The sequence below is a fragment of the Musca domestica genome, unplaced genomic scaffold (assembly GCF_030504385.1).
Source record: "Musca domestica strain aabys unplaced genomic scaffold, Musca_domestica.polishedcontigs.V.1.1 6, whole genome shotgun sequence".
NCBI lineage: Eukaryota > Metazoa > Arthropoda > Insecta > Diptera > Muscidae > Musca > Musca domestica.
In genome coordinates, this window is record NW_026712363.1 from 16,361,398 (window position 1) to 16,377,460 (window position 16,063).

The 16,063-nt window shown below is 38.6% G+C and overlaps 2 protein-coding genes across 3 annotated transcripts; one reads left to right on the forward strand and one right to left on the reverse strand.

Moving 5' to 3' along the window:
• Positions 1–320: 320 nt before the first annotated feature.
• LOC101892164 (G patch domain-containing protein 1 homolog) lies at positions 321–3,543 on the reverse strand. Its single transcript, XM_011294213.3, has 3 exons — positions 3,386–3,543; positions 1,687–3,322; positions 321–1,626 (listed from the first exon to the last, which is right to left on the reverse strand). Exons 1-3 carry the CDS (start codon positions 3,441–3,443, stop codon positions 342–344), a joined length of 2,979 nt encoding a protein of 992 aa, XP_011292515.1. The 5' UTR covers positions 3,444–3,543; the 3' UTR covers positions 321–341.
• Positions 3,544–4,425: 882 nt separating this feature from the next.
• LOC101891703 (dynactin subunit 1) lies at positions 4,426–13,663 on the forward strand. Of its 2 annotated transcripts, none has more exons than XM_020036731.2 (4): positions 4,426–4,625; positions 6,847–6,931; positions 7,051–8,492; positions 11,244–13,663. In XM_020036731.2, the coding sequence occupies exons 3-4, from the start codon at positions 7,128–7,130 to the stop codon at positions 13,650–13,652; spliced, it is 3,774 nt and encodes a 1,257-aa protein (XP_019892290.1). In that variant the 5' UTR covers positions 4,426–4,625; positions 6,847–6,931; positions 7,051–7,127; the 3' UTR covers positions 13,653–13,663. The 2 variants fall into 2 exon arrangements, with proteins under 2 accessions (XP_019892290.1, XP_005183529.1); XM_005183472.4 differs by lacking the exon at positions 4,426–4,625 and adding an exon at positions 6,504–6,660.
• Positions 13,664–16,063: the final 2,400 nt, after the last annotated feature.

Consider the following 16,063-nt stretch of genomic DNA (forward strand, 5'->3'; position numbering starts at 1 on the left):
GGAGTAAGTCATCTTGAAATCCCAATATGCTGTTTGTTTCCTACTGTATTGGCAGTTGGTCGTCAGTAAGTGCTGTCATCACGATATACAAGGAGTTTTGGTTATGTTAAGTACAACACCATAGGCCATATGGAACTTTGTAGAAGTAATCTATGACTAAGTCATTTCTGGGAGGTTTATGGGTAGAGTATTTTAAAAAATCTTAGAATTATAGAAGTGTTCTCCTCGCTCTATTCAAATTTGTATAAATATGGTCGATCTTCAAAACAGATTCCTTCCAAATCAGATATAAAAACATCTTTTAAATTCCTAAAAAAAAATAATATTAAAAACACATTATTTTATTTCTTCTTGTGTTTCTTCTTTTTCTTTTTGTCAGATTTCTTGGATTTTTTACTTGATTTGTGGTGTTCCTTATGTTTTTTGTGTTTATGTTCCGATGATTTCTTTTTCTTCGATTTTTTAGAACGTTTTTTATGTTTGACGTCGTCATCATCTGAGCTGGATGAGGTATCACTTGAGCTGGAATCATCATCACTGTCTGAGCTATTGCGTTTTGAGCTTTTTTCAACCCAAACTTCAGTTAGACGTGCCGAGGGTTTGTGTTTATTAAATAACTCTAGTAATTTGGCATCAATGGCGGCAGCAGATGTTGATGAGGATGCAGACGTTTTTGTATTATCATTCGCTTTCAGATTAGAAGGCAGGCTGGGACCATAGAGTTCCGTTGTATTGGCAGAGGGTAAAGACGAAGTAAAGGTGGAATTCGAATTTTCTTTTGGCTCCCTTGAAGATTTGGGTTGAAATAGTATTTTTGTAGTTTCAATTTGTTTAGGAGTTTCTTTTGCGGGTTCTTTCATTTCTATGTCGTTTTGTTTTTCCACAACTTCATTCAACTTCAACTGAGGTTTTTCTTCTTCTGATTTGGTTGATTCCGTCGTATTGTTAACCGGTACATTAAATAGAGCCTTAAAAATTCCCCTTGGCGGTGAATTGTTTCTCAACAAATTTGCTGCTGCGGCATTCAAAGGTTTACTTAAGGGATTAAGGATATCAGTTGGTTGTTGCCCAGGTTTACTGTTGTCTTCTTCCTCGCCATCACTCTCACTATCGGAAAATATGGATTTAAATAACTCCTTCTTTTCGGTAATTGGTTTATCCATGCTTTCCACAACTTGTTTTTCCAAATCTGTTTTGGGTTTAAAAACAAAACTAGATTTTTCTTCTGTTGCCTTAGTTTTGCCCTGCAAAACATCTTGCCATTCTAAATTGACGGTTCCCTCTTCCTTTTCCTCCGTTACATTTGCAGAATCACTTGTTTGTTGCTTAACCAATTCTTGAGGTTTCTCAACATTTTTAGGAATAATGACGGGCGTTTGAAAATCCTCCTTCTTGTTAACAGATGTTTCCAAATAATCAAATACCGACATTTTTGATTTGTTTTTGGTTTTTTTCTTTTCATCTTCCATTAGACCACCAAATGGCTCAGCAATGTTGTATCTTTTGCATAAGAGACTGTGGGGTTTCCACATCATCTTGGAGCGTTCCACAACAATTGGTTTAGAGGGGTCTTTTTCGATTTCGGCAACTTTTTGTTCTGCTTTTACTTGGGATTCAGTAACAAATCTGCAAAAAAAGTTAATAAGTTAATAAAAATTAAAGCAATTGGTATCTAATAATTCTCACCTATCCGACATAATACCCTTTAAAGGTCGGTATATTTTTTTGGCCTGTACAAATTCTTTTTTCTCCATTTGTCTGTCCCACAATGATAGCTCTATTGGCTGAATGTTTTCCAAAAAGTCGTCTATTTCATGATCATTCTGCAAATTGGCTGCCAAAAATTGCTCATAACGTTTCTGTTTGGCATTGTCATTGGCAAATGGTTTAAAGGCTGACGAAATTTCTTCCGCAGTTAAGGGCGGAGCTGCTTTCTCTTCACCCTCTATTGTTATAATACCTCCTCGGGTAAAATTTGATGATTTAGCTGAAATTTTCTCCATCAAATCTTGGGTTTTCTGTTGTCGTTCCTTTTGTTGCCTTTGCAATTCCGCTATTGAGGGCTTTACCACAGAGGGTGGCACAAAATTGCCTTTGGTTTCTTCTTCTTTTCTCTTGATTTCTTCCCCCAGTAGTTCAGCCCTTCTCTCCCTGGTCATTTCTCCCTCATCGGCATTAGTGTCTTGGGGTTTGGCAAATTTCTTCTCCAATTGTCTTTGTGTGCGTGGATCTAATGGTTCGAACCGAGATCTTTTCTCATACCAATTGCGAGGCTGCCATCCAAAGGGTATTTCGAGTTTGTACTCCAATGGCTTATCTGGTTTTAAATCAATGTGGAAGTCTTCAAAAATCAACTCATCAGGTGTTAGAGCTTTCTTAGATTTCTTGGGTTTCTTTTTATCCTCCAAACTGAAATCATACCTCGTCAAATCATCTGTGGCATAAACATCTTCATCATCATCCTCCTCTAGGGCACCAACACCAAAAGCTTGGCCAGCAAATGAAATTTTTTGATTATTTTTACCCATCATTTCTAGGGGTTTGAATAAATTGATATGTTCTTTGTGGGCAGCCACAGAACTGGAACTTTGATTACTGCCTCCCAAGACTGAGTGGCGACTTAGTGGTTTATAACCCAAACCATAACGATCTTCTTTCAGTCCATAGGGAATGGGTTCAAAATCTTCGGGGGCAAATGTAATGTCATCTTCCTCAGAATCGTCGTCGCCGTCATCCTGATCATCATCATCGTCGTCGGTATCATTGGCCGTTTTACTATTAGTGGGTAAATCACAGCCGTATTTTTCCAACAAATACAACTCTTTTTTATTTCTTTCCCTCGCTTTCTTCTTTTCCTTTCGTGTCTGCCTTGGCCCAAAGCCTTGTCCAGGTCGCCAGCCCCATGATTTTAATATCCTTACAGATACTTTGTCTTTTACCGGCCTCAGAAGTTGCTGCAGTACCGGCTCTCCGGGTATTGCCTTTAAATCACACTGAAGAAATTTCCTTTTTCTTTGTTCTTTGGATGTTTCGGGTCCCGTGTAGTCTTCTTGTATCTGCAAACCTTTTGGAGCTATACCAAATTCTCCTAAATCTTCATCGTCCATAAAATCTTCGGGACGTTGTGTTACTCGGCCAGATGCTTTTTCGGATCGTGAACTTTTAAATGACTGTGGAGTCCAACCTTCTTTGGAGCCCACCGTATTCCAGTAGCCAGCACTAAAGCCTCCGGTGAAAGCACCATGAAAACGTCGTCTTCCTTGGTCATCGGTAGCAATTTGGTCCTGGGCATATACTGGTTTCTTTGTGGGCACAACCTCATCTGAAAATTGAAACAAAAGGGGCATTAGAGTACAACCATCTCTGCAGAGAATTAAAATCTTACCAAACTCTAGCAAGGGCAGAGGTGTGCCATATTTGTGTACATCCACATCGGAAGTCATTTCTACATTCCTTTTGTAATCCGGTACACGAATCAAACGTTTCCCACAGGCAGGATGATTTGGTTCAATTGTACAATTCACTGATAGGTGCCATTGAACTAGCCACTTTTGTTTACGAATGGAAAGTGGCAAAAAATGACAAAATAAACAGCTGACCTTATTTGTTTGCTTCAGTGATGCACATTCAGCGTTTTTTATCTAGGAAAGTTGCAATGTTAAAACAAACGAACAACAGTAATGCAATAGTTGCGTTTTTGAAATCGAAACATAAAAAATATATCTACATTAAGGAGGATGGCAAATATGTGCTCTGTTCCAGAACCTGCTAGAATCTACTATTTTTAAAATGTGTTTCTATATCTTATGGGAAAATAGGAAAATACAGTTCTGAAACAGACCAATGTTGTCGTGATTTGATATCTTTTGTGTTCTGATGGTCTGTCTCAGAACTGCAAGAAATCAGAAGTTTTTACTACGATAATTGATTTTCTCTTTATATTTGGAGCAGAACATGAATTAATACATGGTCTGTTCCAGAACTTCAAGAATGTAATAATTTGTACTAAGATAACCTATTTTGTAGTCCTAGTAGATTCTTGCATGACCTAGAAAAGAGCAACAATTTTAAGTGTTATTTTAAAGAGAACCTGCATCGGAATAAAAAAAAAAGTTCAAATCAGTTTTTAAGGGTGGTATAGCAGATTAATGAAATATTCCCACTACCAAGGCAGCATTCATAGGGCTACGTGATCTTCCCTTTCATCTTACGAATTAGTAAATTGAATACTATGTGCGAGCATATACACATTAATACATACATATCGACGTCTGTGTTTTCCTACCCTCAACACAAACACCTTCCCAACAGGTAGTCGATATTGAAAATATTTTCCATTGAAAACCAGTTCTTCTCAAAAATGTAATGTATCAACTTGTGGGAAACTGTTGTTTTTGAAATCCAAATCATTTGAGTTTTTGTCAATCTTCGTTGTGTATTAAACTATCTTGGTCATCCGTGTGCGATTGCGCATTAAATAAATTGGAAACATTTTAAAATATTTTATGCATTTTAAAGTTAAAGACATTTTGAAGTTTCTAATGCTAGATATTCGATGGTTTTGTTTTCAAATATTTTAAGAGTTTGTTATGAAATTAAATTGGATATCGCCTTCACTGCAATCTGTGAGTATTAAAGAAACTATGCAAAGTATTAAATTTATATTATTTTATTTATAATTTAATGGTATTATCACCCAAAATTGAGCATAGGTCCTTCCAAAAAAAAAAAAAAAATCGGAGCCAAATACGGATATTAACATCTTTTTATGGTAAATGGAAGCTATAACAAAACATACTGGAACTTCACTATTGCTATATTTCAGGACCTGCAAGAATGTAGTAGTTTTGCAATTCTGTTTTGCAATAATTTGTACATTCTTCCAGTTCTGAAACAGAACATATGGTTTAAAATAAAAGTTGTTTATGTAAATCAATACAAAATAAAGTAACTGCGTAATATGTTAGTTTAAAGGACGCGCAGTTGTTATAAGAAAATTCGTCCAGTCGGAGACCTGCTGGCCTATTGTTCATCCTATATTGAATATAAGAAAATAGTTTTCTAATCCACGAAGTCAAATTATGATGTTGTCTTTACTCATTCCGGCTAACTGAAGAATAACTGCTAGTTCTGTCTCGAAAAATGAAGATATAATTTTTCCCCCTAAATTCTATGTCTCACGTCGAAGAGAGTGCTAGAATAAATGTTTGCTAGAGTAAATGTCTGCCCAGATGTTACCCTTAGGTTTTTGACCGGAGTATTTGCTCAATATTTACCCACTGCGTAGTGTTGAAAAGTATATAAAACAATTTCACGCGAAAGTTGTGGTTCATTTTACAGCTAAGTATCCAAAATACAATGGTCATCCAAAATACTAGACTTTTTCCCTGCCATAACTATCTTTTCATGCAAAATTCCTTGTCGATTGGTTTTCAATTTTGACCTGTAAAGCGACTGCAAAGTCTGGAAAGTTTTTATTTTGTTGGACCATTTGAACCCCTAAAAGTACATCTTCAAAAACAATAGACTTTAATTCAGACCCTAGCCGACTTGCAACATTTCGTGAGGATCGGACGATAATTGCCATCTGCATATTTTGGAAAATTTGTAAACATATGACTTCATAAAGTAACCTTCCAAATTCTTACTTATAAAAACTAAATTGCAAAGGAATAGATGCAGATGGGCGAAGTTTTGGCTTTTTGGCATGGAACACATAGAAGGTAGATGTTTGATCACTTCAATTTATTGATCTCTGTGTCTAATTTTTGGTAAGCTTCGATCACACCTTAAAGTGAAATCAAGAATTGAACGTATTCTAGCCATCTCTTGCCTAGTTCTTAACTAATACGCTCTAGACTGGTCTTTCTTGTCCAGCGACCATCTATGGATAAATTTGCTTTTGTTAACCAATACGCTCTGAACTGGTCTCCCTCGTCCATCGACAATTTATGGATTCTCCCAACGAGACTCCATCGGATAGTAGAGAGCAATCTTAATAAAACCGTAACGCAGACAGCGGTCTTCGAAGTCATTAGGCCTACTTTGATTTTCCTCTACAATTTCAGTATCAATCGGGGAATTGCACATGGAAAGATGTTAGTTCTAGGATAACTTCAGACCGGCAATGGTACACTAAACAGCCATTCTTCTGGCCTCTAAAACTGTTATTTTTTTTTTTTTGAATTTTCTGACTAATTTAAATAATTTTTATACGATATCCAGCCGATGATATTTACATTGCTTTTTCTATGTGTTCTCGTCTTTATTTTGGGTTTCGCAAGAGAAATTGCTTTATGTTTTTGTAGAACAAATATGCAATTCGAGAACGCTTCCTCGTTTTGTTAATTTCCATTTTTTAATTTTTAATTTTGATGACTGTGATGGCCAACTGTTCCAATTTTGAACACTGATTTCCGCTTCCTTCGTACGATAATAACGATAGAAAAAACCTTTCTTTATCGATACCTCGTTTTTAGTATCGTTACTATCGATTCTACCATCAATTGTTTACCACCTCTAATTGCTATCATTTGCAAAAAATTATGAACGTTTTTTATTTGTAAGAGATTTGTGTTAGCGACCAAAACAATAAAAATTTACAATAAAATTAACAAAATAAACTCATCACATAGTGTAGAAGAAGAAACATAACAAAAAGTAAGTGTGGTGGCAACAAAACTTGCCAACGAAAAAAAGCTTATTACCAAAAACGGACGGGGTGAAGACGATGGTGGTTGGTTGTCTGCCGTGAAAACAGGGCTGTGACTAATAATGATGTCAATTGTGGCTAGTTGGCAAAAATGGCAATGTAACCGTATTAACCATGGCTATTTTCTATTTCAGGAATTGTTTTATTGCGTAAAAATAAGAGGTTCCGAGCAATACAACCAGCAGGCTGGTGTAGGAAATTACCAACAAATTTCTGAAAGTAAGAAAACTCGAGTTCAATGGCCTAATATTCTGTTGTTAGAATGATGCCGTTACTTCTTTCTTCCTACCACTACCACCATGACGACTACTATCTAATCCTTTGTTGTCTACTTCTAGATTTGTTGTTGTTATTGTCATCGCTTTGTGTTTACACCTCACATCAACAGTGAAGCTGTCTGCAAGCATCGGCAACTATGTCTGAAAAGAACATAAAGGTGGGAGCTCGTATTGAGCTCACAGGCAAAGATCTACAGGGCACCATTGCTTTTGTGGGCATGACTACTTTTGCTGTGGGCAAGTGGGTAGGTGTTGTTCTGGATGAACCAAAGGGTAAAAATAATGGTTCCATAAAAGGCACTGTCTATTTTGAATGTCCCGACAACTATGGCATGTTCGTGAGGCCCACACAGTTGAAAGTGATACAACCGGCTCCTGACACATCAAACCGCAAATCAACGGAAGATGTCTCAGCTGCTGATGGCCTTAAACATACCGCACCGCAGCCCACTAAAACCCGGCTAAGTATGTCCCGTCCATCTCTTACGGGCAGTCGTCTTTCCTTGAGTGGTTCCCGTTCCCAGTTGACATCGTTGACAGAACGCAGTGGTAGCACTGCCAGTACAGCCAGTCGCAAGAGTTTGGCACCCTCCACTACCAATACCACTGGGCTTTCGAAGGAAGCCTCGGCCTCAAACTTGTCTTTGTCAAATGTAGGAACTGGCGGTGCTGGTGGTGATGCAACTCCCAATAATGGCAAAAAGAATTCATTCGTGGAAACTGGTTTCATGGAAATACTCAAACCGCAGTTCAACCCCTCACAACCTATGCGTTCGCCATCCTTTACCTCACCACCCAATCAAATGAATGCCGAAGATAAATCCAATCTTAATGAACAAAAGAAACTCAATGAAGAGTTGCAAGCCCAAGTATTGGATCTTACGGAGAAATTGGAAACCTTGAAACAAAGGCGCAATGAGGATAAAGAACGTTTGCGCGATTTCGATAAAATGAAAATACAATTCGAACAGTTGCAAGAATTTCGTACCAAAATTATGGCTGCCCAAGCTTCTTTGCAAAAAGAGTTGCAGCGTGCCAAACAGGAAACAAAAGATGCCATTGAGGCCAAAGAGAGACATGCCCAAGAAATGGCTGAGTTGGCAGACAATGTTGAACTCATTACCTTGGATAAGGAAATGGCTGAGGAAAAAGCCGATACCCTACAATTGGAACTAGATTCAGCCAAAGAACGCATAGAAGAACTGCAAGTCGACTTGGAGTTGTTGCGCTCCGAAATGCAAAACAAAGCTGAAACATCGTTTGGTTCGGTGGGCGAAGGTGGTCCCTCCGTCTATGAATTCAAACAAATGGAACAGCAAAATTTACGTCTCAAAGAAACATTGGTGCGCCTGAGAGATTTGTCAGCCCACGATAAGCATGACATTCAGAAGCTAACCAAGGAATTGGAAATGAAAAAATCCGAAGTAGCCGAGTTGGAGAGAACCAAGGAGAAATTGTCGGCGAAAATTGATGAATTGGAAGCAACTGTGGCCGATTTGCAGGTGAGTGATTGTGTGTTTTTTCTGTTGTTGTTTCCTTTGTTAATGTGTAAATGGGTCTTTATTATTTTAGATAATGTCTGTGTACATTATGACGTTTTTAAATTGAATTACCTGAGTCCCAGAGGGTATTAGGCGTGTGTCGAATGTGTGGGGTACATTTTGTCCTAACAAAAAAGACACAATAGAATGAGGACAATAGCATATATCAAAGTTCATGAGAGGGGGTCTCACACAAAACTTTTGTTTTGTTTGCCAAATGTTTGTCCGTTGTATTCGTACAACAAAAGCAATGATGAACTCATATCTTACAAGAATAGCAATGTCCACGATAAAGTTAAGTGCAATGAAAAATGGATCAAGTGTCTCTTGAACTGGCATTAAAAGAAAACAACTTATTTATCTTATCAGCTGGATATGACCATTAAGACCACACATGAAATTCCAACGTATAATTATATTTCCAATGCCTCATTTCCATCTATCTTGAAAGACAATTCAATAATATAGTCTGGTTGTTGAAGAGAAATGTAGCAGTGAAATATGTTCACTATTATGCCAAGGCGTCGTCTGCAAGGTTGTAATAAAAACATCATTTTTATATATATATTTTTCGGGACCACAAATAACATAACATTTCAAAAAAATGTGTGTTGCCAACAATCTCTCACAATGGTGGTGTTAATTCTTAATTCTGGCTTGTCCGACTGACCATTGATGAGGATCTTGATGAGAATAACAAATGATATGTTAGGGACTTCGGTTCGGATATCATTTGTAATTGGAAAAAGTGGTGGTCCCTTTGCTCACTCTACTAGTCTCGCGATGTTTCACAAACTTCGAATCAGCTTACGTTAGGCAGTGATTGAAATTCCTTTTTTCCTCCGTCTAGCTGTGGTGCTCAGTTTCCTGAATCTGCGAGAAGTTCTTTTTGTAACTACATATACACATCTATACATAATTCGTTTGATTTCTGCAAACTCGGTTCTAGGTTAGCTTAGGTTAAAGGATGCGCGGTTGAATTTTGGTAACCACTCCACTGGGAGACCTGCTGGTCCATTGTGTTTATCCTAAAAAGAAATTGGAAGAAAGAAAGACTAGTGAAAACAGGTGAAGGTATTATTCATATTATATATGGTTATAAAGGTGATCCACGGCTAGAAATCTTGCCGTGTCGTCTTCAGCCAGAAAACGAACCTTTAGAGAATGAAGACAAATCATGTGACACTTGTTCGGCCCACCAACCTGTGTCTCACGTTAATGTGTGCTGGACAGTGGCAAAGAAAATGTTCGACCGTCTTAATTTCTTCTTCGTCTTGGCAGAATCGACAGTAGTCAATATCATCGCTGTCCCATTTCGAGGTTATTGCCCTCACCTTGCTGTGACCTGTGATGATAGACACCAAAAGTTTTAAGTCAGGTTTCGACAAGGACAGTATCGACATTGTTCTCTTCTCCGAGAGTGTGGGCCAGATTCTTTTGGAGATGTTTTGTTGAATTCTCTCAGAGTAGTGTCTATGAATTACCTGTAGGAAGTGGCACAGGGGTGGTATGGCCGACTTCTCAACCTTAATGGTAGTTGATTTGGACCCTAGCCTGGCCAATTCGTCTGCAGACTTGTTGCCAGGAATATTGTAATGACCAGGAACCCAACAGAGCTTGATGGACAACCCAGTGTTTTCCGAGGATCTCCTGCAATCCAAAACAACCTTAGACTTAATGTTGAGGAGTTTAGGGCTTTCAGTGCCGCTTGACTATCGACGTATATAGCTTTTGGACTACTATCATCGTTGTTCCTCGTGACCAACAGGTCTGTGGCTTTATTGACCGCCTAGAATACGTTAAGTCGTTTCTAAGCTTGTAGGATTCGCGAAAATTAGGAGTGTCACAGAGGACACCATCCCCGTTCCACATTCCATCTTTGAACTGTTGGTGTAGACAACTATGCCACAGATTATTACGGGCCCAGGTGTCCCTGTCAAGTACCGTGGTAAAATATGTGATAAAATATGGTTTGGATGACTCCCAAGATAACACCCAAACAGGTACTGCAACGAAAGCATATGGTTATGTTATGAGAAGGCACCCCTATTGCAGATCTCAGAGCATCATTCTTACAGGTCTGGATATCACAAAAATGTCCTCGACCTGCACATGAGAGAAGAGAGAGAGCTTACACTCTGTGATAAAATCTTTGGCCCCACTTCGGGTATTTGACCAGCAGGCCTATAGCGGGAGGCTGTTTGGACAAATCCTTTTAACATCTCAAAGAAGTAGAAGTTTATTTAAAGCTAGGATAGGTTTACTCTCTGTAGACTACGACGGGCCGCAACCAAAAATTCCTCTGATTTAATAATACCTTAACGCAAGCCCTTTGCAGTTGCAAAATCGGGAAAGGTCAATACTCGGGTGTAAAATTTTGTATATTGTAACCTATGAAACATCAATTTTTCGTCCTCATTCTCTATTTTGCTTATTAATTTTTATTATTTTAATCCCTTTGACCAAATATAAAGATTCGAATTCTACTTCTTATTTCCAACACCCATAAATAATTTATTTTTCCTTTTTCTAATTTCTGTTGCTAACAAATTGGGTTTTTTGCAAAAAATCATTCATATAGGAGGTAATGGCAAAATTTAAAATTCTTTTACCTTCCACAAATAGTTTTTATTTTAAAGACACCTTAAAAATCATTAAAATCTGTAATTGTTCTAATTGTTATTAAAATTTCCCTTACATGTACTTTTGCAGGAACAAGTGGATGCAGCCTTGGGTGCCGAAAGCATGGTCGAACAATTGTCCGATAAAAAATTCGAATTGGAAGATCGTGTAAAGCTGCTGGAAGAGGAGGTTGCCCAATTGGAAGCTTTAGAAGAGGTCCACGAACAGTTGATTGAAAGCAATCATGATTTGGAAATGGATTTACGTGAAGAATTGGATTTGGCACAGGCTGCCAAAAAAGAAGTTTTACGTGAACGGGATGCTGCCATTGAAACCATATACGATCGAGATCAAACCATCACCAAATTCCGTGAATTGGTACAAAAACTAAACGACCAATTGATTGAGTTGCGAGACAAGGCTTCGGCAAATAATGAACAGAAATCATTGCAAGACAATCAATTGAAGATTGCCACTGAATCGGTGGACTATAAACAAATGTTTGCCGAATCGAAGGCCTACACCAGGGCCATTGATGTGCAACTGCGACAAATTGAGTTGTCCCAGGCCAACGAGCATGTTCAAATGTTGACAGCCTTTATGCCCGAGTCGTTTATGAGCCGTGGTGGTGATCATGATTCTATATTGGTTATCTTATTGATTTCACGTTTAGTCTTCAAGTGTGGCATTGTCATAAGCCAGACACGTGAACGTTTCCCGGCTGTGGACAATGTTACCAAAGAGTCCCTTACCCAGGGCCACAGTGTTCAACAGTTTGCCTTCAAGTGTCGTTTGATGCATTACATTCACAATTTGCAGTGTGCCTTGCATCAAATATTGTATGGTTTGAATAGCTGCCAACCCGATACACTGTTGAGAGCTGGTTCCTCTTTGCCCGAAATGATTGCCCAAGAGAAGACAATTGATGGCATTATTGAATTGTTGAAATCCAATCAATTGGATGAAAACTCCACCACCGACAACATCGAGAAGTGTGTGGCCTTCTTTAATGCCATGAATTCGGTGTTGCTGGCTGGTGAAGATCTCTTGAATGAGGCCCAAATGGTACGGGACAGTGTGGCTGCCATACAATCAGCTTGTGAAAGTGTTCTCACAGACACAGGCATTGCCAAGGTGATACTGAGACAAGAAGGATCGACCAGTGATGCTGCTTTGCTGTTACAGTTCTTGGGCGACAATATTGAGTCGATAAAGCAACAGGTTAAGTTGATTAAGAGACGTTTGCCACAAGATTTGCATGTTGTCAAATGTGGCATTTCACAAACCAAACTTGAGTTTATGCGTCAATTGACGCATGCCCTGTCACGCATTATGTCCGCCCTACATTTGGCCAACAAACAATCGCTGGCCAGTATTGTGGCCTCCATTGAGGGCGATAGTGACAGTGATCAATGTATTGACCCCACCAAATATTGGGAATTCCTTTCACAGGCCTGTGAAAAGATCTACGAACAGGATGATCGTGGTCCATCGCAAAACTTTAAGAATATTCTGAGCCAGGCCAACAGTGATTTGCAATCAATTGCCCAATACTTGCTGGACAAGGAATATGAAATCATGTCCATGGCCAATCAGAAACAAGAGAAACCCGCCTCACCAATTATACTAAGGGCCCAAACGATCAAAAAGCAATTGGAACAAAAGAATGTCTTGGCTGCCACTTTGGAAAATCGCGAGGCTGATATAAAACAATTGAAATTGGCTGCCAAGATGAAACAAAATGAATTGTCTGAAATGCAAATTCGCAAAGATTTGGCAGAGAAGAAATTATCTGTGCTACAGGCTGATTTCGATTCGGCCATGCAATGGAAATCTAAATACGAAGAGACTGTTGATTTGCTGAAACGCAAAGAAAAAGAGTTTGAGGAAACATTGGATCATCTGCAAAGCGACATCGATACATTGGAGAATGAGAAACGTGAAATCAAGGAGAGAATTAAGGGCCAAAATATGGGAGTTGCTGGTAAGAAGGCTGACAATTCCTCCTTACTCTCCACAACATTGCCCTCGGGCCATTCAACAAATATTTCCTTCTCTTCGCATACAACTGGAGCCACACCGCTCATTGCCGAAGAATTGCAATTGCTTAAACATGTCTTCAACACCGAAAGAAGTGAACGTTTGCGCCTACAGGCCGAACAGATTAAGAGCAAACTAAAGAAATTCGATCCCATCTTTGTGCCACAGCCTAAAGATAAACGTATCATCGAGTTGGAGGCTGAGTTGACAAAAATGAAACATGCCTGGGCATTATCATTGCTGCAAACCAGCCCCAAAGCCACAAAGGACAGTCACAATTTGGTTGCCATGCAACGTAAACATATGCCTATACCTGAGAAATCCGAAATATCCAATAAGGCCACACATTTGGCAGCGGAAATTCTGCAAGAATATTTGCAACGTCATCCGCACAGAGCAGCGGCCAGTGAATTTGGCGTTTTTCCCACTGTAGAAGTTAAGAGGGTATTGCAATTGTAAAGAAAGAAAAACCAACTCTTCAGAAGCTAAGCAATTTTTAGGGTCTAAAATGGAAAAGGAATACGTAAATTTGTTTATAATTGCAAAAACACATAACCTCAAAGCACAAAATTTCTAACAGGTTGAAGCCAAGCTAAATTTGTGAAGGGCTATAAAATTCCCGGCCACCTGCACCTAATTTCATACCTCAATAATCCCTTCCCCTTCGGACTTTAGCTAAGCGATTTTTCTTGGATATACGAAAAACAGAAAACGAAAATCTATTCAAAGTTAAAATCGATATATTTTCTATTGTGCACGCTCGATTTCGATTTGAGTTTTGTATTTTTTGTATTAATTGCAATTTGCAGATTTACATTATTTCAATTATTATTCTTTGTTTTATATATCCATTGATATTTGATAACCCAGCAACAATTATTATTGTGTGTCTCATTAATATTTTAAATTGATCTGAAATGCTATTGGACTGCTTAGCAGTCGTGTCATTCGTTTGTTTATGACACCACATTATCTCGGTATTAATTTTGTTTTTTTGAAAATTGTGGGCGTGTTACCACGCCCCAGTTTATTTAATATATATATTTTTTGTAATAATAATAAAACATGTATTAAAAGAAAGTGAAAAAAGTGTGACTAACTCCAAAAAGACATTTTATTCTATATTTATTTAAAAAGAAATATCAAGTGATGAAAAATTATTCAAATATATGTATATTGTATTTTCTTTAAATCATTCTCTTTTAATTTATTTTCAGCGGGGAGAAGTTAAAAAAATTAAACTAAAAGGAAATCAATTTTTGTTCTCAATAAATTAATCAAAGAAATATTGGCCAAAGTTATGGGATTATATGGGTACTTATACCATCCTATGTACACCGCTTACAACAGCCCATTATAGAAATTTAAAAAACTGGAATTTCTGATGCATGTTTAGTTCTTGAAAGTTCTGAATGTGAGCGAGAAAAAACTAGCCCAGTCTGTCTAGATAGGTTAGACTCCGAAGACGGCAATTATACTCTAATGGATTTCTACATCGATGACTGCATCAGCATGAATTTTTTTAGACCTGCCTGTGTCCATTTAGACAGGTACTGCAACGAACGCAAATGATTATGCTGACATTTCCAAAAGAGGCAAACTGTCTCAGTAATCACAGGTCTGAGTACCTCTCCATTATTAGTATTCTCAGACCAATGCTATTATCAGACCTGGAGTCCCAATGCTAACCATTTTAAAAGAAAACAAGGTCTCCTAATCTACGCTCAAGTGCTGTACCAGTGCCTTGAGGTCCTTATACCCACTTTTCAATTTATTGCGGAGAGCGGGCGTTTAAACATCCCTCGACCTGTTCATTCAGCTGCATTCTCATCTCCAAAGTCCATGTGGCAAAGAGTATGGCTGTTGATTTAGTGTCGGATATTTTCATATTCCTTGCCTGGAAGAATGTGGCAAGCACTGCCAGATTGGTGCTCTACTTTACACATATGTCATCAACTACATGACCCAACAGTCATCCGAATAGGTAACGATCTTAATGCCGTGTGGATGGCATGGAATTCTGGAAAGGTAGAAGTTAAACAGTTCTGGAGATATCGCCCCTCACTCTTAAGAGTTTGAGCCTTTGTTGCGGAATTTCTCGAACGACTGACTTTCACACATTTAATTGTCTATTCAACTTTTCAAACTAGGTAGGAGGGTGGTATTCTTGACTTCCTCTAAAAGTGTAGCGTGATTTACCGTATCAACGGCCTTAATAAGTCAAGGGCCTCTATTTGGAAATTTGGTCATATTTCGGGTATTAACGCAATATCGAAAAGTTGATGAGGTCTCGGAAAATTCTTTCTGCCAGCGTATATCAGAAGATTTAAGCAGTTCTCTACAGGAACAGCAGGTGAACTCTCAGAATTCTGGCCACAGTCGATTAAGGGAAGAATGTCTGACCAAACAGAGAATTCTTTATAGAGTCTAGTCTCTGCACCGCTGCCATCAAATTATTCCTTCGATTTATAAATGCCACTAACTCGACTATCTTATCTGGGAGTCCGTTGCAATTGAATTGAAAATCCGGAATGGGAACAGTTACATCTGGGTACTTTTCGGGAGACTGCGTTAGAAATCCGTACTCCGACGACGACTGAGACAATGATTCTGGCGTAGATTGCAACTACGCGGCTGCACCAACGTTATCCCTTTCGCTATAGTCTCGAAACTTTCACTTTGCATCCACTTAATCGCACCAAGACAGATCTGAGGTGGATAGCATGGAATGGAGATATGTTCGATCCCGGTACGGACTGTAAGTATCCGGAGGATGCAAATCGCGATATCTTGTTTCGGGTATCGTACATCCCGCCGCCGTAGTCTTCATAATTTTTATACCCTTAACCATGTGGCCACGAAATAACGGC